The sequence below is a fragment of the Lagenorhynchus albirostris genome, chromosome 13, assembly GCF_949774975.1.
Source record: "Lagenorhynchus albirostris chromosome 13, mLagAlb1.1, whole genome shotgun sequence".
NCBI classification, from domain to species: domain Eukaryota; kingdom Metazoa; phylum Chordata; class Mammalia; order Artiodactyla; family Delphinidae; genus Lagenorhynchus; species Lagenorhynchus albirostris.
In genome coordinates, this window is record NC_083107.1 from 12,526,941 (window position 1) to 12,550,653 (window position 23,713).

Here is a 23,713-nt window from a genome sequence, read left to right on the forward strand (position 1 = left end):
GGCAGGTGGCCAAAATTACAGTTGACCCTCCTGGTCTGGCTGAACCTTGCCCCATATGGTGACAGCCATCAGGCCAGGACCCAGGTCTCCCTCTGAGGCCTTGGCGAGGAGTGGGTGAGTTGCTGGCCTGATCACAGAGGGTGAAATGGCCGGTCCCCCCACCGACCCGGGCCCAGACTGAGTTTGGGGCTCACCCTGCCTGGTGGGTCTGACCCCAACATGCCCGAAGGAAGCCCAGGAAGTGAAAGGCAGCCTGATATCACTGCACAGAACTAGGAGAGGCACAGGGGAAACGATCTGTGCAAGTCCTGTTCTCACTTCTAAACTCGGACGGGTCCAATGAAGTGGTTTTGTTTCTTGGCCTGAAGCACTGGGTTCCCTGCCGGAGGCAGAGAACACAGATGAAGGAGAGAAAGGTAAGGTCAGAAGGGCATGCAAAGAGCTTCGAAAGGCTGCAAAGACTTCAAACAAAACAATTTAGAACTTTCTTAAGGGGTAGGGGCTAGGGGAAAATCTCCAAATCATGGCGATGAGAAATATGCTTCCTGGCTTCCCTAGTTGCTCCCTGGATGCCACAGAATAAGCCTGCTGCCCTCTGCATGTCTGTCCCTTGCAGTTCCAGGCTCACCCACACACAATGCACCCAAGTGGAGAACCTCCCTGTTACTTAAACACCACTCCCTATGCTTCCTTCCTCAGGCTCTGATGCTCAGCCATCTGTCTTCCTCTTCCAACCATCCAAACAGCAGTTAGAGACCGGAAATGCCTCTGTCGTGTGCTTAGTGAATGGCTTTTACCCCAAAACTATCCAAGTCAGTTGGAAAGTGGATGGAGTTGTCCAAGCCAGCAACATCCAGGAGAGTTTCACTGAGCAGGACAGCAAGGACAGCACATACAGCCTCAGCAGCACCCTGACGCTGTCCAGCTCCGAGTACCAAAGCCATAGTCTCTATACCTGCGAGGTCAGTCACCAGTCCCTGGCCTCCGCCCTGGTCAAGAGCTTCAATAAGAACGAGTGTTAGAGCGAGAGGCCTGCAGGCTCGCCCATCACCTGGGCTGGGTCCCAGCCCCCTTCCTCGCCTCTTCAGGCCTCGGGCCCTTTTCCCTATTGCAATCCTCCAGCCCATCTCCCCACCTCACCATCCTCCCCCTCTTTGGCTTTAATCATGCTAATGTTGGGGGGAAAATGAATAAATAAAGTGAATCTTTGCACCTGTGATTTCTCTCTCCTTCCTGAGTTAAACTTTTTAAACATTGTTTTTCTTTTCCTTTTTTAACATGTTTATTGGAGTATAATTGCTTTACAATGGTGTGTTAGTTTCTGGTTTATAACAAAATGAATCCACTACACATATACATATGTTCCCATATCTCTTCCCTCTTGCGTCTCCCTCCCTCCCTCCCTCCCTATCCCACCCCTCTAGGTGGTCACAAAGCACCAAGCTGATCTCCCTGTGCTATGCGGCTGCTTCCCACTAGCTATCTATTTTACATTTGGTAGTGTATATATGTCCATGCCACTCTCTCACTTTGTCCCAGCTTACCCTTCCCCCTCCCCATATCCTCAAGTCCATTCTCTGGTAGGTCTGCATCTTTATTCCCGTCTTGCCCCTAGGTTCTTCATGACCTTTTTTTTTTTTTTCTTTAGATTCCATATATATGTGTTAGCATACGGTATTTATTTTTCTCTTTCTGACTTACTTCACTCTGTATGACAGTCTCTAGGTCCATCCACCTCACGAAGATATACAGATTGCCAACAGACACATGAAAGAATGCTCAACATCATTAATCATTAGAGAAATGCAAATCAAAACTGCAATGAGATATCATCTCACACTGGTCAGAATGGCCATCATAAAAAATCTACAAACAATAAATGCTGGAGAGGGTGTAGAGAAAAGGGAACCCTCTTGCACTGTTGGTGGTAATGTAACTTGATACAGCCACTATGGAGAACAGTATGGAGTTTCCTTAAAAAACTAAAGATAGAACTACCATACGACCCAGCAATCCCACTACTGGGCATATACCCTGAGAAAACCATAATTCAAAAAGAGTCATGTACCAAAATGTTCATTGCAGCTCTATTTACAATAGCCAGGACATGGAAGCAACCTAAATGCCCATTGACAGATGAATGGATAAAGAAGATGTGGCACATATATACAATGGGATATTACTCAGCCATAAAAAGGAACAAAACATTGTTTTTCTAATGACCCAGTTTATCTTCCAAGGCAGAGGTCCCCAGTGGGCCGTACGGTAGGAGGTGAGTGGCAGGCAAGTGAGAGAAGCTTTGTCTGCAGCTCCCCATAGCCTGCATTACCACCTGAACCATCCCCAACCCCTCCCCCCACCCCCCCACCCCCCCACCCCGTGAAAAAATTGTCTTCCACCCGGTCCCTGGTGCCAAAAAGGTTGGGGACCGCTGCCAGCAGTTCTAAGGAACTAAATATTGAGTTGCTAAAAACGACACCATCATTTATAAAAATCATCATCCTCCATTCTACCCTACCGTACTGTCCCCTATAAGACACTCTTCCATGAAACCCACAAGCCGCCTATCTTCCCAGCCCTCTCCTGGGCCATGCTATGACAGGCTTGCCTCTTTTTTTTTTTTTTAATTTATTTAATTTATTTATTTTATTTTTGGCCACGTTAGGTCTTCATTGCTGCACACAGGCTTTCTCTAGTTGCAGCAAGCGGGCTTCTCATTGTGGTGGCTTCTCTTGTTGCGGAGCACGGGCTCTAGGTGCACAGGCTTCAGTAGTTGCAGTGCACGGGCTCAGCAGTTGTGGCTCACGGGCTTAGTTGCTCTGCGGCATTTGGGATCTTCCCGGACTAGGGCTCGAATCCATGTCCCCTGCATTGGCAGGCGGATTCTCAACGACTGCGCCACCAGGGAAGCCCCCCCTTTTTTTTTTAATTGAAATATAGTTAATTTACAATGTTGTGTTAGTTTCAGGGGTACAGCAAAGGGATTCAGTTGTACATACACATATATCCACTCTTTTTTAGATTCTATTCCCATATAGGTCATTACAGAGTATTGAGTACTGTTCCCTGTGCCATACAGTAGGTTCTTATTATCTATTTTATTGGGATTGAGATGCTTACTTCTGTGATTCCCCTCTTCAGCAGGCCCTCAGAGTCCTTTTAAGGGTGACGGTTCTTACTATTACATATTCTTTGATCCAGTCGAATCTAATTTACCAAAAGCAAATCTATCAAAAGAAGGGAACAGCTAGAAAAAGAGTCATCCATGTAAAATAACATCTATGTAAAATAACAAAACAATGATAACGATGTAAGTGAACAAGCAATAGGAAATGTTTAAGTCCATTGCGGCACTTCAACTTAAGGGAATATGATGCCTTCGTTACATTTTACACACAATACGTATTGAGGGCCTTCTATCTGCCGAAGACCATGCTGATTGCTTTCCACGACATAATTTAATTCTCACTACGTTACACGGTTAAAAGCGTTCATTAAAATGTGAGTCAGGTTCTATAAAGCTGAGAGATATTCATACTCTATAACCCAGCAATCCTACACCTGAATGACTGTGTCCCTGTCCACCAAAAAAGCTCATGCAAGAATTTTTCAGAGTAGCTTCATTAATAAAAGCCAAAAACTGGAAACAATCTAAATGTCCACCAACAGGAGAATGGGTCATTAAATTGTAGCATGTTTGCACATTGGAATACTATTCAGTAAGAGAACTAATAAACTACAACTGTACCCAGCAACAATGATGCATCTCATAAACATGACATAAGCAAAAGAAGCCAAACACAAAAGACATGTCCTATATATTATCATCTATATAGAGTTCAAAACCAGGAAAAATACAACTAGAAATTGAGATAGGGATTACTTTTGGCTGGGGGGTGGGGTGAGGTAGTGCCTAGGAGACAAGAAGGGGCTTATGAAGTTTTGATAATGCGATGTGTGCCACTTTGTGAAACTTTATCGAGCTGTAAAGTTATGATCTGTGCACATCTCTTTATATACATTCTATTTCAAGATAAGTTCACATAAAGAAATATACTCAATTTACATATAAGAGAGGCTAAGAGGCATAAGTAACAGGTCAAGGCCACACAGCTGGTAAGTGGTGGTCCAGGAATCAAATCCCTACCTGCCTAATTCTGCTCTCTCTCTCTCTCTTTTTTTTTTTTAATATTTATTTGGCTACACTGGGTCTTAGTTGCGGCATGTGGGATCTTTAGTTGTGGCACGAGGGATATTTTAGTTGCAGCCTGCGGGATCTAGTTCCCTGACCAGGGATCAAACCCATGCCCCCTGCATTGAGGGCGAGGAGTCTTAATCGTTGGACCACCAGGGAAGTCCCCTAATTCTGCTCTCTTGACACCTATACAATTCTGCCTTCCAGTACTTACACTGCTGCACAGAATAGAGGGTCAAATGCTACCTTCCCAGGGACTCCTCCTCTATCTGGCTAACCAGGAGCATATATACGTAGAAATGGAATGGAACAGACATTCAACAACGGGCAAAGGATGGAATTAACATGGACCAGGTATTACGATCCCATGTATGAAAGGTTATGTGTTTGGGAAGCGGGGGGCAGGAGGGGCACATATAAAACCAACTTTGACTGTCCTCCCCCACACCCCAGCCCTTCCCCTCTCACCTACTCATCCATCCAAACATTTACTGAGCACCTTTCTTAGCCTACACCCTGAAAGAGGTACAGAAGTAACTAAAATGCTGTCCTTTCCCTAAATAAATTTATAACCCAATTTTTCTTCTTTTTTCCTTTCCTTTGTCAGTCCTGGAGCAAGTGGGAAAGAACATTCATGGAAAGAAGTGGATAGAAGGACAACACTGACACTGTACCTCTTGAGAATATTCATTATTATCACGTCTTTGAAATTTTGGGGGTCTGAGTAGAGTTCAGAAAGACTCAGTAATGTCCCTTCAAATGACATAAACTTTCTCATTCATCTCTGGTGGCAAAACTCAACAATCAATGGCACGTCTGATCCCAAGCAAGGGTCTTCTCATAAAGCAAAACTCTGAAACCAGACCCACCACGACCCAAAGAAGTGAAGACAGGTGTTATGGGTTGAATTGTGTCCCTCAAAAAGATATGCTCAAATTCCCAGTCCCTATAAACGTGACCTCATTTCGGAACAGGGTTTTTGCAGATGTGAATCCTGAAACGCTGGTGAAGATGCAGTGAACTGGATCTTTCATACACTGCTGGTAGAAAAGTAAGATGCCTCGGGCAACGCTCTAGAAAATAGTTTGTCAGTTTCTTAAAAAACTAAACAAAATACACCAGCAATTGCATTCCAGGGCATTTAACCCCCCAAAATGAAAAAGTACATCCACACAAAAACCTGTACCTACTTTTCATAACAGGTTTGTATGTATAACTAAAAACTGGAAACAACCAACATGGCCCCCAATAGGTGACACAAAAGGTGACTCGGTAGATCCCTCAACATGATTCTCAGTAGGCTGAACAGATTGTGATACATCCATGTCACGGATGCCGTGTAGCGATAAAAAGAAACAAAGTACTGATACACGCAACAACGTGGATGATTCTGAAGTGTACTATACTGAGTGAAAAAAAGCCAGTCTCAACAGGTCACATAGTATGTGGTTCTTTTTTTTTTTTTTTAATTGGGGTATAGTTGTTTTACAATGTTGTGTTAGTTTCTACTGTACAGCAAAGTGGAGTTCCCTGTGCTATACAGCAGGTTCTTACTAGTTATCTATTTTACACATATTAGTGTATATATGTCAATCCCAATCTCCCAATTCATCCCACCTCCCCATCCACCACTTTCCCCCCTTGGTGTCCATACATTTGTTCTCTACATCTGTGTCTCTATTTCTGCCTTGCAAACCAGTTCATCTGTAACATTTTTCTAGATTCCACATAGATGTGTTAATATATGATATTTGTTTTTCTCTTTCTGACTTACTTGACTCTGTATTACAGTCTCTAAGTCCATCTATGTCTCTACAAATGACCCAATTTCATTCCTTTTTATGGCTGAGTAATATAGTACATGATTCTTTTTCCATAACATTCTTTTTTTTCTTTTTTTGGCTGCACCGAAGACCGCTGGACTGCCAGGGAAGTCCCCTACATAACATTCTTGAAGTGACAAAATTGTAGAGATGGAGAATAGATTACTGGTTGCCAGGGGTGAGGGATGGTGGGGGGAAAAAAGACTGAATGTGACTATGAAGGGAGATCTTGGTGGTAAGAGAATAATCCTGTTTCTGGATTGCAGTGGTGGTTCCATACATCTAGACACGTGATAACATGACATAAAATGATACACACACATTGTACCAATGTCACATTGCTGGGTTTGATACTGTGCTGTAATCATGTTAAGAAGTAACCATCAGGGGAAACTGAGTGCAAGGCACACCAGACCTCTCTGTTCTATCTTTGCAACTTCCTGTTAATCTATAATTTTTTCAAAATAAAAAGTTTTAAGGACTTCCCTGGTGGTCCAGTGGTTAAGGCTCTGCACTTCCACAACAGGGGGTGCAGGTTCGATCCCTGTTCAGGGAACTGAGATCCTGCAGGCTGTGCAGCCAATAAATAAATAAATAAAAGGATTTAAAAAAAAGTTTTAAAAAAGGAGGTCATTGGGATGAATTGGGAGATTGGGATTGGCATATATACACTACTATGTTTAAAATAGATAACTAATGAGAACCTGCTGCATAGCACAGGGAACTCTACTCAATGCTCTGTGGTGACCTAAGTGGGAAGGAAATCCAATAAAGAGGGGATGTATGTATACATATAGCTGATTCACTTCGCTGTACATGAGAAACTAACACCACATTGTAAAGAAACTGTGCCCCAATTTAAAAAAATAATAAAATAAAATGCAAAAAAAAGTAAAAGGAGGTCATTTTGGATTAAGGTGGGCCCTAAATTTAATGCCTGGTGTCATTCTACGGAGAGGAAGATTAGAGATACAGAGACACACAGGGAAAAAGCCAGGCAGAGACTGGAGTAACGCAGTTGCAAGCTAATTTATGTCAAGGATCATTGGGGAGCCACCAAAGCTAGGAAAGAGACATGGGGTAGCTTCTGCTTCAGAGCTTCAAGGAAGAACCACTTTAATTTCAGGCTTCTGGTCTCCAGAACTGAAAGAGAATAAATTGCTGCTGTTTCAAGCCACCCAGTTGGTACTTTGTTACAGCAGCCCAAGCAAACTAACGTAATGGGGATGACAGAGATGAGAGTTCGGTTCTCAATAAACTTCCATCTGTACTGACAAGTCAGCCTCAGTAAACCATTAACGCTCTTACAGTCTAATAGGACAGCCAAGTGATGCACAAGAAGGTTACACCAGCCCCATGAAGCAAGAGCACCAGATAGGAGAATGGTTTAGGGAAATAGGAAATGACCAGTAGTCTGGGGACCTGTGGCACCTTCTATGGGAAGATGAAGAGGCCTGGCAGGCACCTGAGATCCCTGGGGTCCGGGGTCTCAAGAAAGAACAAAGAGACTTGTTAGGCTGCGGACACAATGGAAGAGTTAGACCTTGGAATTGTCAGTTCTTGAATGAGGCACAGTGTAAAAAGACAAACAGATAAACATCTATCTCCACTTCCCCTTTCCCTTTCCTCTTTCTACTAGAAGAACCCAAGCAAGAGATGGTGCTGCTTTGAAAGTAGGGCTAATAGGACATGCTGACAGTGTGGATGTGGGGAAGGACAGAAGAAACAAGGGCGCACCCAGGGTTCTTTGCCTAAGGAATTAGAAGGATAGAGTTGCTCTAATGAAATAAGAAAGCTTACAGAATGTGCAAGTCTGGGAGAAAAGACAGGAGCTCAATTTTGACCCATCTGGAATTAATTTTGCATATAGTATGAGGTATAGGAGTCAACATACATTTTTTTTCATGTAATATTCAGTTGTTCCAGCACCATTTATTTTTAAAGACTTTCCTTTCCTTTGTTGGATTACTTTGGCATATTTGTTGAAAAAAATGGACCCCGTAAAGTAGGGTCTATTTCTATGCTTTCTTTCCCATTCCATGGCCTATTTGTCTATCCTGATACCAATAGATATTGCCTTGATTACTGATGATTTAAGAGCTCTATTTTGGACATGTTAAATCTGAGATGCCTATTAGACAACCAAGCAAACATGGCAGGTAGACAGCTGGATGTAAGAACCTGGAATTCAGAAGAGAGAGGTCAGTACTAGAGACATAAATGTAGCGTCATCACCATGCAGATGGTGTTAAAAGCCGTCAGATTGCAACAGACTGTGAGAGGGTACCTAGCCAGTGAGCATGGATAGAGAAATCCAAGCGCTGAACTGGGAGGCACTCCAACATTAAGTGATTACTGAGATGAGAAGGAACCAGAAAAGAAGACTGAAAAGGATTGGTCAGAGAAGAAGGAAAATCAGGAGAGTAGTGTTGTCCTGGAATCCAAGAGAAGAGATGTTCTAAAGAGGGAAAATTGATCAGTTGTCAATTGGAATGAAAATGGACCATTGGATTGAGTGACGTAGGGGGTCATTGGTGAACAGATAAGAGCAGTTGCTATAGAATGGCAGGCAAAAGTCTGATCTGAATGGATTCAAAAGAAAATCAGAGGAAAGAAAGTGGAGACAGTGGGCATGAACAATTCTTTCAAGGAAAGAGTTGGAAAAGGGAAGGAGAGGAGTGAGGCAGTATCTGGAAAGAGAAGAGAAATGACAGCATTTTTGAATGTGTCGGGAGCAAAACTTGCCACCCCAAAATGTCTCTCTGGCATGTGGATTATTTTGAGCTGAAAACAATTAAGGCTCAAAAGACTCAGGAAGAAATGTTGACCTTGCCCCTAACTGCCTAAAAAAATTTAGATTGAGGGCCTGTTCCCAGAGTAGAGCTATCACCAGACATGTCTACAAAGAACATGAGCTGCGTGTGGTGGGGAAACTCTCAGAGATCAGAGTCCACTCCATGTCCCATTATCTCTGCCTGGCCCAGCAAACATTTATTTACCCACCATTTACCTTTCCATCTCCATGTGAATTGCCTTCCGCCCCTTTCAAGTCCCAAGCCACTACCCCCAACATCCTCTTTCGTCTTTAGCTGAAGACGGTAATTAAGGTGACGGGTGCAGCCATTTTGGCGAGTTGCTCAGTTTTTCTGGGTCTCTCCCACTTATGCAGGTTATTAAACTGTGTTTTTCTCCTGTTAATCTGTCTCAGGTCAATTTAAATCTCAGACCAGCCAGAAAAACCTAGAAGGGTAGAGGAAAATTTCTTTCTTCCTGACAAATGTTTATGAGAATCATCTAGTAGAGAAAGAAGATCTGGTGCTGTAGAAGAGAGAAGGGAAAACTACTGGAGCATGTCCTTGAGAAGGTGAGGTGGGAAAGGGGGAGCACAAGTGGAGGTGCTGCCCTTAGCTAGGCACACAGACAGCTCACACAGTAAAAGAAGAGAAAGGGGCGTCCATGGGTACTGATGTCCTTGCCTCATGGATGAGGAAACTGAGACTAAGAACGTTATGTCAAGTGCTTAGTATTACAGAGCTCATGCGAGGTAGAACCATGACTTAAACTACGGTTACCAAGCCCAAACCACCATGTCTTTTTCATAGTTTTGCTATGTAGGTTCTCTGTAGGTTTTCAATGTCATTGGTTTGTAATCTTACCAGTTAGGCCTCAATCAACTCCTATAATACTAGCAAAAGTGTTGGGCTGGATGGTGAATAAGGATCTTCTATCTATGAGTCCTTTTCAAGAAAGTATACAAGTTTTTATTTCATCAGGGGCTCACAGAGCAAATGAGGAGCTGCCTCCAATCCATGACACTGTAACATGTTGATGGTCAAGGTAGGAAACAAAGAATACACAGAGAAGACCTTCTGTAATACTGCTGGTGGCTCAAAACATGTTGAGTTGTAATAGGTTTGTACTCTGTGATAGAGTAATGGATAGTAATGTCTCAACACTGACAGAGATCATGTCACTGAATCCTCCAACAACCCATGGGTAGTTTGTATTATAAGGAAACTAAGACTTAGAGTAAACACTGTGTCCAAGTCACACCATCAGTAAATACCAAAATCAGTTTTCAAACTCAGGCAACCTGATCAAGAGCCCAAACTCTAAAGCACAACCCCTTAATAACCACTATTCACAGCTGCCATTTTCAGGGGCAAAGAATCATTGAGTCCTAGAGTGAGAGAAGCTTAGAAATCAAATCTCTCATTAACAGATGAGGAGACTAAAAAGCATGGCATAGCCTGGTCACTTAGAGACAGAATTGAGATTCGAAGCCAGTGTTCTAACTGTTTTGTTTTTACTAAATGTAACAATGAGCTCATTACAGACTTCTCAGGGGAAGGCATTCAAGACCCTCAGCAAAAATGGAGGGTCAGCCAAGCCTAAGACAACTAGGTATGTTGGTCTAGTTTGGAAAAATAACTCATTAACCAAACGTCCCTCTTAGCACCCCCAATGTTTTTCACCATCACAGTGCTGAGGCCCCAAAACCATGCCCAGACCACCCCAACCCCAGATTGGTTCTTACTGAGTTTCATGGTGACTGGCCTGAGAAGACCAAAAAAGTAATGACATCTTACAAAGGAGAGCACCAAGGACCAAGATAGCAACTGTCATAGCAACGGTCACACCGCTTTGGTCAAGAAGATCTTTTGGGGAACTGAAAACAGAACCTTGAGCACAGCTGCTGGTTTCACTCCCATCCTCCTTCAACAGGCTGGGTGGTGCACTCCACGCCCTTACAGTACTTTCCACGGCCCCCTGCACCTGGGGCCCCCATAGCACCTGGCTAAGTCTGTGTCCAGCACTGCAATGGAAGTAACATGGACCCTAACCTCGTTTAATACCATTCTACCAAACCCCACTGCCCCATCTCCAGTCCTAGAATTCTTCTACTTGAAAACCTCAGCCCAGAATGGTCAGCATCCCTTAAGTGGTCTGATACAGTAATAGAATCTACATACACAGCATGTGAGAAAGAACTTGTGGGCAAGCAGGTTCCTCATGAGGCCCACAGAGGTCCTGGAAGTGTTTGAGAGCAGCAAGAAAAAATTCATGCTGAATAGTTTGGGCATCTCAGGGATAGGAGGCTGGGAAGGATAGGGATGAGTCACAGCAACATTTCAGAACATATTTCATAAATTTCCTAGTGCCCAGGACAGAAGCATTCTCTGCTATTGTACTATCTCCCCCTTCCATCCATGCGTGTAGCCATCCACACATCCATTCGGCCATCTGTTGGCCCTTACCCTAGGCACAGGGTTAGCTGTTTGCCCTTCTACCCCAAGCAACCCTAATTACTATAGGAGCTACCCGTTTGTGTGATTGCATGGATGGAGGCCCACCTTCATTCATTCCACAAACCTTATGATTAGTATCTTCACTACCGGGCTCTGTGTAGCGCTATGTTCTGCAGAAACATAGTGAACAACATAGAGCTCTCAACCTCAAGGAGCTCCCAGCCTAGGGCAGAAACAAGTTAGCAGAAATCCCACACAGAGCAGCGGGATGGAGGGTGGGATGTCTAAAGAACCCTGTGGAACCACACAGGATGGGCCCATAATACACGTTGGAGGTCAGGGAAGATACATACCTTCATCCTCCTGCCCAAACATTAGTCAACCTGGGATTTACCTGACACCAAGGATGTCCTCACAAATCACTCCAGGGCTCTAGCCCTGTGACTGGGAAGCCATAGGCTAAGGACCTCTGACATGGGGACTCATCACTTCAAAACTTAGTCACCTCCTCTTGGTCTTAGGTTCTTTGTCTATACTAAAGCAACAGAAGTAAAACCTCTGTCTCAGTATTACTATGAACATTAAATGAAATACTGAATATAATCCACTTAGGACAGGGCAGGTCACAGAGTATATGGTCAATCCATGATCTTTTCTGATTCTTAATTATTAATAGGTTCTCGGATTCCATGGCTGCGTTCAGTGGACATTCTCCCTGCAGTGATTCCACAAAGAAACCTTTTTTAGTTTGGTTTGAAATCTTCATTTCTTCCAATTTGCAATAAAACATCACAGTCCTTCTGTTCCTCTTTACCTATTTGACATGTAAAGCAAGAAAAATCTCTCAATCTGAAAAATAGAGAAACTGAGGCATGGAGTGAAGGAACTATTTGTTGCTACAATGTCTCACCCACGGGCCTAAGGATCAAGTTCAGTTCGGGGTATTTCCTCCCCCAGCGCATCGTTCCTGACACCGTAACGGAACATAAAAAGGTTGCAGGATTAAGGTGGAAGGTGCATTTCCCAAAAGAACAGTATTTCATGCTGAAAAAAAAAAAGAAAGAAATGTGCTCTCCAGATAGCACCACGTGGTTTCAAGTGTTCCAACCATGCAGCTGTCTTCCTCACCAGAAGGACAGTGAACTAAGAGTGTGTTTATAGCCTTGTGGAAAGGATACTCTGGAGTCTAAGGCATCACAAACTCTTCTTGGACGGAAGACCTGGCTTCCCACCCACTTGGTTCATGGGCAGACAGGTGATGGCTCATTCACTGAAATCCTCTAATAACCGAAACTGGGTTTTTTGCCCTTCCCTGTTGGAAAGAGACACATAACAAGGAAAAAACTAACATCACGGATAGAGAGGAATAAGAAAATAAATAGATAAAGAGCTTGGGGAATCAGAATATATTCAAGCCATTCTCTTACAACTTCTGACCTGACACCTATTCCTGGATTCTTTCGTTCTATAGACATTTATGAGCACTAGGGTCTGTGTCCTGGGGGCTGGAAGGTAGGCGAGGGAAGATACACCGTGGAGAGGAGTACACAGCTGCCCCTGACCTCGTGGGGCTGCCGCATGCCCTACAAACACTCACCTTGAGCCCTTTAAGATCCTCGGTCACCAAACAGAAGCTTAAATCTGTTCCCTGGACCTGAATAAAATGAGGACCTCCTCCTACTCCCATTCACTTCTCTATACTCTCCACAGACTCAAAGGTCCACATATGGGTTTCCCACATATATTTTCTTTTTTTGGCCCACAATCCAGACATGAGGAAATTCTGGACTGAGGATCACCAACCCAAACAGACAATCTGCCCCAGACTTCTACATTCCGGAGAGCTGTTTAAATTCTCTTCTTTTGTTTTAACAAATAGAAAATATTTCGTGTGTGTGTGTGTGTGTGTGTGTGTGTGTGTGTGCGCGCAGTGTTTTATTTAGCAAACTAATGTTTATGCTTTTATTCCAAAGCGTGTTGAATTAAAGCACATTTTGTACAGGACTCGAGGGAAAAGGAAAATGAAGAGAGCTGGAAGAAAGACAAAAGATAACAGAGATGGGAACAATGAGAGACAAAAAGACAGAGAAACAGAGAAACTGGGTAGGCTCTGAAGACAGTGGTCACCAGGTCTTTCCCCTGAGGGCCCAGCCCAGGCTGCGGGTTTCTGAGAGAGGCTGTGCATTGAGGTGATGATCAGCTGGTCTGCCATGCACTGTATCAGGGTTCCAATGCTAGATGATAATCTAGCAATTAAATAATCTAGCAGTGATGATCTAGCAAAGAGTCTCCTATGACTTTATTGACTAGAGAAGCCACCCTGAGATGCAAAGATTTTCCTCGGATTGCAGCAAGTGCGAAGAGAGCCCCAAACCGAAGGGCTGGATGGGACTCAGCTTTCCTGCCCTGATGTGAGCTTGTCTTCTCCTCCCTTCCCCCTCCCTACTCTTTGAGGATTATAAATGCTTGAAGACACAGTGTCTCCTAAATTGACTGTAAAAATCCAAAGTTCTTGAAACAGGAGAAGCTTAACAGACAGATGTGAAAAATGATACAATGCAACCCTCCTCGCCCCCAACCAACACACACGCAGACCCACAGACACACGCTTCTGTCCAGAACATTTCTCACCCCAGCCACTGGCTCCCTCCACTCTCAACCCCAACATGGTTTTCTAATATGCATTTTGCTCAGAAATATAGTAACCCCTAATTTTTAGGTAAGAAAAAGGAATGCACTTCTTCCAGTTACTGCAGTCAGAGTTAATAAGTAAAATCAAACAAGTTGTGTTTCCTCTAGGCCTATCCGATATGACAGTTGCAAATAAACTTCTCACCCGTGTTGTCAGATTTACGACACACTCCAAAATGAGGAGGCACGAATGGTTTGTTCAATGGGAACAGTATCAAACTTGTTAACCTCATAAGTCATTCGTTATGTATCTGCAGGTATGTCTGAAAATCAATGAAAACTTGGTTCTATTTTCAGCTGACCTCCAGATATCCCCCAGATGTCCCACCTTCCCTAAAAGATCATCTGTGAATAATGAGAAACTCTGATTTTACCCAGAGTCTACTCTCTTGATTCCCCACATCACTGTGCTCGGTACATACGATCCATCACTTATGTATTTGATTTGTGTAAGACCCAAGGATCTCTGCCTTTATTTCCCATCAAAATATAAGCTCCTAAAAAGGAGGGCCTTCTGTCCATTATAAAGAAACTGGCACTGTTTTGCTCAAAAACTGTGCACCAAAACAATATTTGAGGATCACAATAGTAGCTGGAGAACCAACTGAAAGTCATTATTTCCATGCTTTGGTTTATGATTCATCTACCATTTATTAAGGACTTGAACTAGAATTTTTGCACCTTCATTTTTATGCAGTTGTATACTTGTTGCAGTGCTTGGCACAAGGCACAGTGCCTTGGTTGCAAAAGGGTTTGTTGAATAAATAAATGAGTGAATGAATAGTGAATTGTTTACGGTTGATATATGTCGGGAGAACTATTATAGGGGTTGTTTTTCTGCGTGCGCGGTTGTGTTTGTTTGTTATTTGGATAGACCAACTCACAGGGTGTGACACTATTACCCCAACTTACAGATGAAGAAACAGAACCGGAAAGACTGAGAGATTTGCCCAAGTGGAAAAGCCATCTCTCAGATACCTGCCCTCTGATTTCAAGCCTGTTCCTCCTTTTGCTCAACACAACCACCTGCCTGGAACAACATAATTGGATCTGACCATCCAGGTCCTCCTAAAGAGTCCTGCTGGACTTGGAATCCAACTTCCAAAAGTGAACTTCAGGGACTGGTCTTCCTGTTGCTTTGCTATCCTTCTATAGCACATCTGCTCTATGCTGCCTTCAGTTCCAATGAATGTAAGCTCCGATTTCATGTAAGGATAGGAGATTGCACCTTCTGGAGCCAGCCACCTAGAAATGAAGGGTCATTTCTCACAATCCCATATCATCTAATCCAAATCCACCAACACCACACCCTACCCAGCACCATGCCATTCTCTCCACCTCTGTGCACACACGATGGGCACTTTCTCTTCCAGTGGAAAGGAAGTACGCTTTTGGGCAGAATGGTTTGACCAGAGGTGAGAAGTCATTGAGTTGACAGGAAAGAACTGCTTATTTGCACCAAATAACTTAGAATCACTGCTCTTTCACAACTGGAAATGATTGTTTGTGTTTCACACCAGACAGATTTATCAAACCACCTCATTTAGTTTTAAGAATAAATCTTTAAAAAAAATTTTGTGTGTATAAAGTTACTTCCAACATTTACTCTAAAAGGAAATATTGGAGCTATAAAAATTCAAGGATTTATTTAAATTTTGATAACTTTTTACTCTTGAGTGAAGAATGTTTTATAGACAGGGGACTCTAAAAGGAAGGATAGACTCACTGAGAAGAATGTCATTTTTACAATGGCCCTAAAAGTTCAGGTCACTGTGAGGAGATATAAGGACATGGAAGTCACAAGTTCTACCCTCAAGAAGTCTGTGTAAAACATAAAACATAGGGCTTCCCTGGTGGCGCAGTGGTTGAGAGTCCGCCTGCCGGTGCAGGGGACACGGGTTCGTGCCCCGGTCCGGGAAGGTCCCACATGCCGCGGAGCGGCTGGGCCCGTGAGCCATGGCCGCTGAGCCTGCGCGTCCGGAGCCTGTGCTCCGCAACGGGAGAGGCCGCAAGAGTGAGAGGCCCGCATACTGCAAACAAACAAACAAACAAACAAACAAACATCATCCTTGCCCCCCCCCACAAAATGAGTATAGACATGGGAAAATTAGAATAGTGCCAAATTGAGCACTATCACCCCGAGAAGAGCCAGCTAAAAGTACCACAGTGATTGGGATTTGGTTTGAATGAATCAAGACGTTTGGATAAAAGAGCTGGAGGTGAATTCACAGACCACTAGGACTGAAGAGAAGCAGCCAGAAAAGTCAGTCTACCCTCTTTAGTGTAATAAATACGGAGACTAAGCGCTCGAGAGATTGACTGACTTATTCAGCACTTTGTATTTGACTAAGTAGGTAACTAGTTAACTTCCAATGACTTAGCAGTTGAAGTTGAGCTGAGACTAGAAGCCAGTCTTGAGGCTCTCTGCCCACTTCTCCTTCCTCTAGCAGACTCAGGCAAGGAGGCCTTGAGAAGTTGGCACATCGAGTGAGTGGAAAAGGGCCCCAGGCTTCCCCGTAGTGGCAGGAAAGATTAGAGGGCAACCTGGGCCAGGCTGCTGTGTTAACTTCTGATTCGGGGGGAATGACTGATCCTCAGTCACTGGCCCAAAACACCCACATGTTTTCTGGACTAGTTTACATTGGGTGGGCTTGCACAGAGTCGAATCAATTTGACTTAAATCGAATTGAAAGCTGGAAGACTACTGAGGGTCCCGGTTGTGTTGCATCTCCTCAGATTCGTCCCCTTAACAAGAACCCTAAAAAAAAAAGGGTCAGGGTTAGGGTTAGGGTTGGTCAAGCTCTAGCAGAACCAGCCCTAAGTATTCATGACTTGACCTATAGGGCAAGTCACTGCATGAAAGCAATGTGTTCCTGAAAGGTCAATATATTTTTAAGGGATATTTATGAGGAATTCTTTTGAAAATAAAGGGTCCGTCTGCCAAAATAAAACATAAATTATCCATTTGCCAAGTTGACTGTTGGTATATTGTTTTTTTCTTGAAGAGATATGAGCCTCTATTGGGGCCGACTGATTCATGGAGGAACCAGACATTTTCTAGAGAAGTAGCAGGACAAATCCATGAAAGCTCAAAATCAGAGCTCTCAGGGCCTCTCCCTCCTTTTGGATTCAATATCAGGTTGTAGGGAATTTAGGAAGAATTGTAAATGTAATGGAAGGAATGTAAATGGAAGAGGACTCTACAACCTACTGGATTTATACTTTTTTCTCTTTAAAAAAAAAATCAAGTCACTCAAGATAGAGATCACATTGACTATCAGAGAGGAAGTCCTACCCCAGAGAAGGATGGAGCCCTCACCCATGCACTGGTACAATATTCAATCCAAGCCATTATTCAGTATGAAGCTATTCAAAATACTTGGTCTATGTCAATTCTTAAAAGTGAAAGACTACTAAAGAGAATGTTTTTGAAATTTATCCATAAATCCATAACCCTAACACATCTATTATTTTCATTCCTCACATCATATTATTTTCTAATATTTATTTACGTATTTCATTCATAGTGGCAGGGGTAATTCACATCATTACCACAATTTTGTGTTCAACTTCTTTCACTTGCTGATTTTCCCAGCACTTCTATTTTTGACTTAGATATTATGTTGATCATTGTGAAAGATACACAGCATTCTCTCTTATTGACAGTGTGTAATTTTACTTAGCCTTTTCCCCATTGTTGGAACCCACGGCCTATGGCCTTGACTCCTTCTTAGAATGGCAGCTATGCTGGCGCAACACTCTCCTTGAAAACTTGACTCAGAGACCATCGCTGTGAGAATCTGCCTGGTCTGCTTGGGGCATCTTATCCCCAGAGCAACAGCTGGTCATGTCCTGAGTTAAGCTGCTCTCTAATTGTTTCATATGTTTATTTTGTCTCATTAAAATATTGCTAGCTTCTTGAGATCATGGGGCCAAATCAGTAGCTAGGCCAATCAACAGGTAGCACACATGAGCAGAAAAAATGTAACTTATTATCTGACCCTAAGTGAACAAACATTTTCTGTGTGCCTAATATGTGTCAGACACTTCCTAAGCAGAGCCACATCCTTTTTCCCATTTATTTCCCATAACAACCCCATGAAGGAGGCATTACTATTCCTAAATTACAAAAAATGAAGAAGAGGCCTCAAAGATTAGTTTGACCATCAGGAAAAAAAGCCAGAGGAGTTTTATAAATATCAATTTCTTAAAGTCTAATCTCTTGGGACTTCCCTCATGGCACAGTGGTTAAGAATCCGCCTGCCAATGCAGGGGAAACAGATTTGAGCCCTGGTCTGGGAAGATCCCACATGCCGCGGAGCAACTAAGCCCATGCACCACAACTACTGAGCCCCCGTGCCACAACTACTGAAGCCGGTGTGCCTAGAGACTGTGCTCTGCAACGAGAGAAGCCACCGCAACGAGAAGCCCACGCACTGCAACGAAGAGTAGCCCCCGCTCACCTCAACTAGAGAAAACCCGTGCGCAGCAACGAAGACCCAATGCAGCCAAAATAAATAAATAAATAAATAAAGTTATATTTAAAAAAAAAGTCTAATCTCTTAAGATTTAGAACTTTTGAAAGGAATCTTTAATTCTTATGCCAGAAAGGGAAAAACAGCTGTCATGGAAATAACCCTCCCTGATGTTAAATTAAATCACCTGTTGTTTTCTGTGCTCCTATACGTATACATGGGGGTTTATTCAAGGTTTTGAATGGTGCTTGACACTTGTTTAGAGAGGGTTGCTGATGCAGAACAAATGGGAAGTCAAGATAGTGGGATGATGTACTCTAACCAACAAGACTCATTTGCAGGCCCAGCTACTCCTGCTAGAATAATATTGCTGGGAGAATGAAACAAAATAGAGATGGTGAATTCCAAGATCTGAGCTCTCATCAGAAGCACAGACACAGAATATCAAAGCTAGGAAGGATCCTCGAGGTTACCTCTATTTTACAAGTGAAGAAATTAGAAACGTCAACTGACAAACGAAAGGTCCCAGAGAAGTCAGGAAAATGGCACGGTGGAAAACAGATCATCATCATTTCATGAATCTGAACAGCAGGTGAAGGGGCGAGGGGGTTTCCATGTGGCCACGTCACATGGAACAAAGGCTTCTATTTTAAGAGGCCAGCCCTGCACCTGCGCTATCCAGCTGGGCTTGGCAAGAGAAGAAATGAAAACAGGCTTTTTTCACCAGGGGGCCAGCATGAGGGTCCAGCTCACAGGTTGCTTAAGCCACAGTGGAGGAACTAAATGTTGCTGACGTGTACCCCACAGTGGAACCTTTTCTCCTAAGACTCCCAGTTTCAGTTACTACAGAGCTTTTCCCCATAACACCAAGGGGAAAGTAAGGAAAAGTCAGAGAAAGAGACTTTAATACCCTGGCTGATACAGGGGCTCCCCCAACCGCTGTGTGCTGATTAAGCAGGAGAAATGGGAAACAAGAGAAGGTCCAGCCCAGCCACAGTTAGAGGAAGAGAAGTTAAGAGCCTGCACATGTCCAGAAAAAGGAAATCATTCAATCTTGGAATAAACTGCCAAGAAAAGCAGAAAAATATTTTAATCATAGTTTTTTCAGCATGGTAATAAAAGTTCAATGAAAAGATTATGGACTTCAGAACAGGCGGACATGACCTTGAATCCAGCTCTACCATAACTTGGGTGACTGGCCTTGAGCAAGTTAGTGACACCCTCAAAACATCAGTTTCCTCGTCCATAATTTTAAGATACTAACAGAGCACCTCTTTGAAGGTTACTGTAAGAACAGTGACAACATGAAAGCACCTAGCGCGGAGCCTAGGTAAAAGTAACCATTCTTGTTCCTTTTATCAACCTACACGCAAGCATTGCTTTACAACTTTCAAGCTCACACGAGACGCTTCACTGCGGTTTCTTCATTTCGGACCATACACAATCAATCCCAGCCTCGGGGCTCCACTAATGATACAGCAGCTACTCTCTAGCACCCCCCTCCTCTTCTCAAGACACTGTCATTCAAATTCAAAGGATTCTGGGAATTTTAGTTTAAATCATGTCATTAGACCTCCTCGTTCTATCAAAACTTGATGATATAAAATCTGCTGTGTGTAGTTATCAAAATCCACAAACCCTATTTCTTTCACAAAAGGTGAAAGAAGAAGCATCCAACGGAGGACTAACAAAATCGCCAAAATTTTTGAAGCAACCTCAGAAAATTCCCTGTTAGCTGCCTTACTTAAGGAATGGGTTATTCTAGTTAAAGTAAATAGATTTTAAAAGATCATGACTGAGGTGAAATCAAACCAGTAGATCTGGTTTCCTCTCTCTAGTAATTTTATTTCGTTGATAACTCAGAAGTCACTTCAGAATCTCCCCAAAAATTACTGTAGTACTATAAAGGGGCAAAATGTTGGCCAATTAAGAAACTCAGAAAATAGCAAATAAATTTGATTTTATGTATTCATACTTCTGAGTATGAATTCATACTTCTGAGGGTGCAAGAGATTTATAAACTACAAAGGGCTTCACGGTTGTAAGGGGTTCCCATGATTATGAATATTGTATGCTTCTGATTCCAGAACTAGGTATTTTTCTTTTTGTCTGCTCTCCTTTCATAGACGAGCAAACATCAGGTGCTCGTTACACAGTCTTTAAAACGGTGGACTGGAATCCAAAGATGTGCTGGAGACCCTCCTTAGCACCACTTTGCTAACAATCTAGAGCAAGCCAGTGGGCCCCAGTTTTCCAGTCTGTAGGATGAGCAGGTTGAACTGGGTGTCTGTGAAGTTTCCTTCCACATCTAAGGTTCTACGATTCCTTCATGACAATATGAAGAATTTTTTTTTTTTTTTTTTTTTTTTTTTTTTTTTTTGCGGTACGCGGGCCCCTCACCGCTGTGGCCTCTCCCGTTGCGGGGCACAGGCTCTGGACGCGCAGGCTCAGCGGCCATGGCTCACGGGCCCAGCCGCTCCGCGGCATGTGGGATCCTCCCGGACCGGGGCACAAACCCGTGTCCCCTGCATCGGCAGGCGGACTCTCAACCACTGCGCCACCAGAGAAGCCCAATGTGAAGAATTTTTAAGGTCCTTTCTTTGAACATGACTTGCTAAGTATAATATAGAAATAAATACTTTAATATGAAAAAGAGGCTTTGCAGTATTCCTTTTAGCAAGGATTTTTAAAGTTTCGGCAGATAAAAAGGCGTATAATGAGGCACTGCTCTAAGGAACGTAACTAGCCAAAGAGAAAGTAAGATAACAGCTCCACCAGAGATGGACTGGGCCCACCATGCAGGTTAACCTATGACCCCCCTGATGTGTGGGCCTTGTACCAGGCCTCCAGAGACCTTTTAGGAGCTTATCACCTAAAGCAGGCCCTCACCCACATGGGTGTTGAGAATATGCCTACAGAGTGCAAGAGCGAAAGTAGGAGACCACCCAGATGATATAAACAATGCCATCAGAAGGAAACAAATTAAATCTAGAAATCCCTGAGTATCCTGGTTTGGGTACCCTATCTAATGAGTCAATATTGGACAAAATTGCCAAGGCAACTGATCTAATTTCCCCTTCGTCTGTGCTGGGGATGCAGATTGAGAGATTTCTACCCTCAAATGGCATGTTTTTAATAAGTGGCCTGGGACTTCCCTGATGGCGCAGTGGTTAAAATTCCACCTGCTGATGCAGGCGATGCAGATTGATCCCTGGTCCGGGAAGATCCCACGTGCTGCAGAGCAGCTAAGCCCATGTGCCACAACTACTGAGGCTGTGTGCTGCAACCACTGAAGCCTGTGCACCCAGAGCCTGTGCTCTGCAACAAGACAAGCCACCACAATGAGAAGCCTGTGCTCTGCAAGGAAGAGTAGCCCCCGCTCGCCTCAATTAGAGAAAGCCCACGTGCACCAATGAAGACCCAACGAAGACCCAATGCAGCCAAAAATAAATAAATAAACACGTGGCCTAAGATGGCAATAAAACCTAGTAAAACCACACTGGATTTGAATACAGACTTTTGTACTTGGCTCTGGTTCTGCTCCTGTTCTGCTGACTGCGTCACTTAGTCCAGATAAAATAAGTCTTAGTATAAAATTGAGGATAAAAACACCTTATGTCCTACACAGTGTTGAATAACGGTCACACAAACAATGTTTAAGAAAACTCCTGGCAAGCTTATTGTACCCAGTCTTCTGAACAACAGCTCCCAGGGACAGGCACAGAATTCATTTCATAAAAAGCAACATGGTGCCACTTCCTGCCCCACCGGCAACATGAAACAAAACTGTTTTCTCCATGTGCGGTGGGCTCACAGGCATGCTCTCCTTCCTGCCTCCAGGCCGGGCACTTACTTAGTCCTGAATAATTACAAGGGTGGGAACAATTTCCCTCAACTCCTTCTTTCTGGAGAGACACCTGTGATCATAGTCAGAAACAGAAAGTCAAAGTCTCCACTTTTTGCTGATAAGGGTTTGTGACCAAAAACTTACAGAATCGTGCTCTCAAAAAAGACCTAATGCCAGACTTGAGGCCTGGAGCTAAGTGGGTTATCTCTGTATTTCTCAGTGAGATAATATCTATAGAATTTAGTGTGTGAAGCTTAGACATTCACAGTGAACATACGGGTATTTATGTATGTCTAGGTCTTACTTCACCCTCAAGCCAGTTTTTTTGCTGACTGTACAGGAGAGATACAGATGTGTATAAATAGACTGTAACATAATTCTCCTATGGTTGAAAATGACACTTGTGAAACACTTAATTGGCATTGTAAATTGGTACGACCTTTTGAAAATAAATTTAGTGACACATATCAGAAGCCACTAAAATCTCATTCCCTTTAACTCAAAAATTTCAAGAAGTCTAAAAACCAAACATTAGAAAACTCTTACATGCCCAACAATAGGAGAAGTGGCCAAGGAAATTATGGAAAGCCAACCCAGTGAACTAACTTACAGTCATTTGAGAGGAGGCTTCTGAAGTCTGTGCAGCAACATGGAAAACTCAATTAATGAGGCATCTGTAAAGTGTGGAACTCTAGATGCCTTACAATTAGCTTTCTGTAAAAATACATGTGCCTACGAACAAAGGCTGGAAAGAAAACGTGGACAAAATGCTAAAACTGTTATATTAAGTCCAAATTTGTGAATTTTCTTCCTCCAAAATTTTTGTTATTAGAATATCATTTCCCAATAAGTAATATTTAGGAACAGGAAAATATTGCCAAGATTGCACAGTGGAAGTCAGAAAGAAATCGTTTTGTTTTCAGATTCAAATAGAACTAATACCTCCTGAGCACAAGCTCTGTGCCAGGCCCTGGGCAGATCATTCCCCAGCTGTGAAGATCCTGCCCCAGCACCCAGGGTAAATAAAGCACTGTTATTTAAGCAGACAAACATGAAAGCTTATTGCTTCCTAACAGTTCGGACTAAGTGATTTGAAAGGTTAAATTCTACCAGTTACAGCAAATAATTCTCAGGATCTGAAATTATCCTTTATTGTCAAGTGACACGTGAACTATAAAAATAGGTTCAGTCATTCTGGATTGAGAACTGAAAATACTTTAGGTTTAGACAATTGTCTAAAATAAATTACCAAGGGTATGTTTGGGTGCAGATGCATGCTTTAGTCAATTAAGTTGCTTCTCTCTAATTTCTCACATCCATTTGTCTAGTTCCATTCTTGAAAGTACTTAAAAAGGCAGAAATAGGTTAATGAAAAACACTAAAGGGCATCAAGTATTTTACTGAAAAGTTTTCCATTTGATTGTTAAAAAGGT

General features: G+C 43.0%; 1 protein-coding gene and 1 gene segment (V, D, J or C); one reads left to right on the forward strand and one right to left on the reverse strand.

The window, feature by feature from the left end:
* The window catches only part of LOC132531895 (immunoglobulin kappa variable 2-29-like), a 52,143-nt gene extending 50,938 nt beyond the window's left edge, over positions 1-1,205 (forward strand). The window contains 1 exon segment of the V gene segment in view: positions 700-1,205. Within this exon segment, the coding sequence occupies positions 700-1,022 (323 nt within the window).
* The window catches only part of RPIA (ribose 5-phosphate isomerase A), an 89,143-nt gene that overhangs the window by 21,871 nt on the left and 43,559 nt on the right, over positions 1-23,713 (reverse strand). The gene's annotated exons all lie outside the window — the stretch shown is intronic.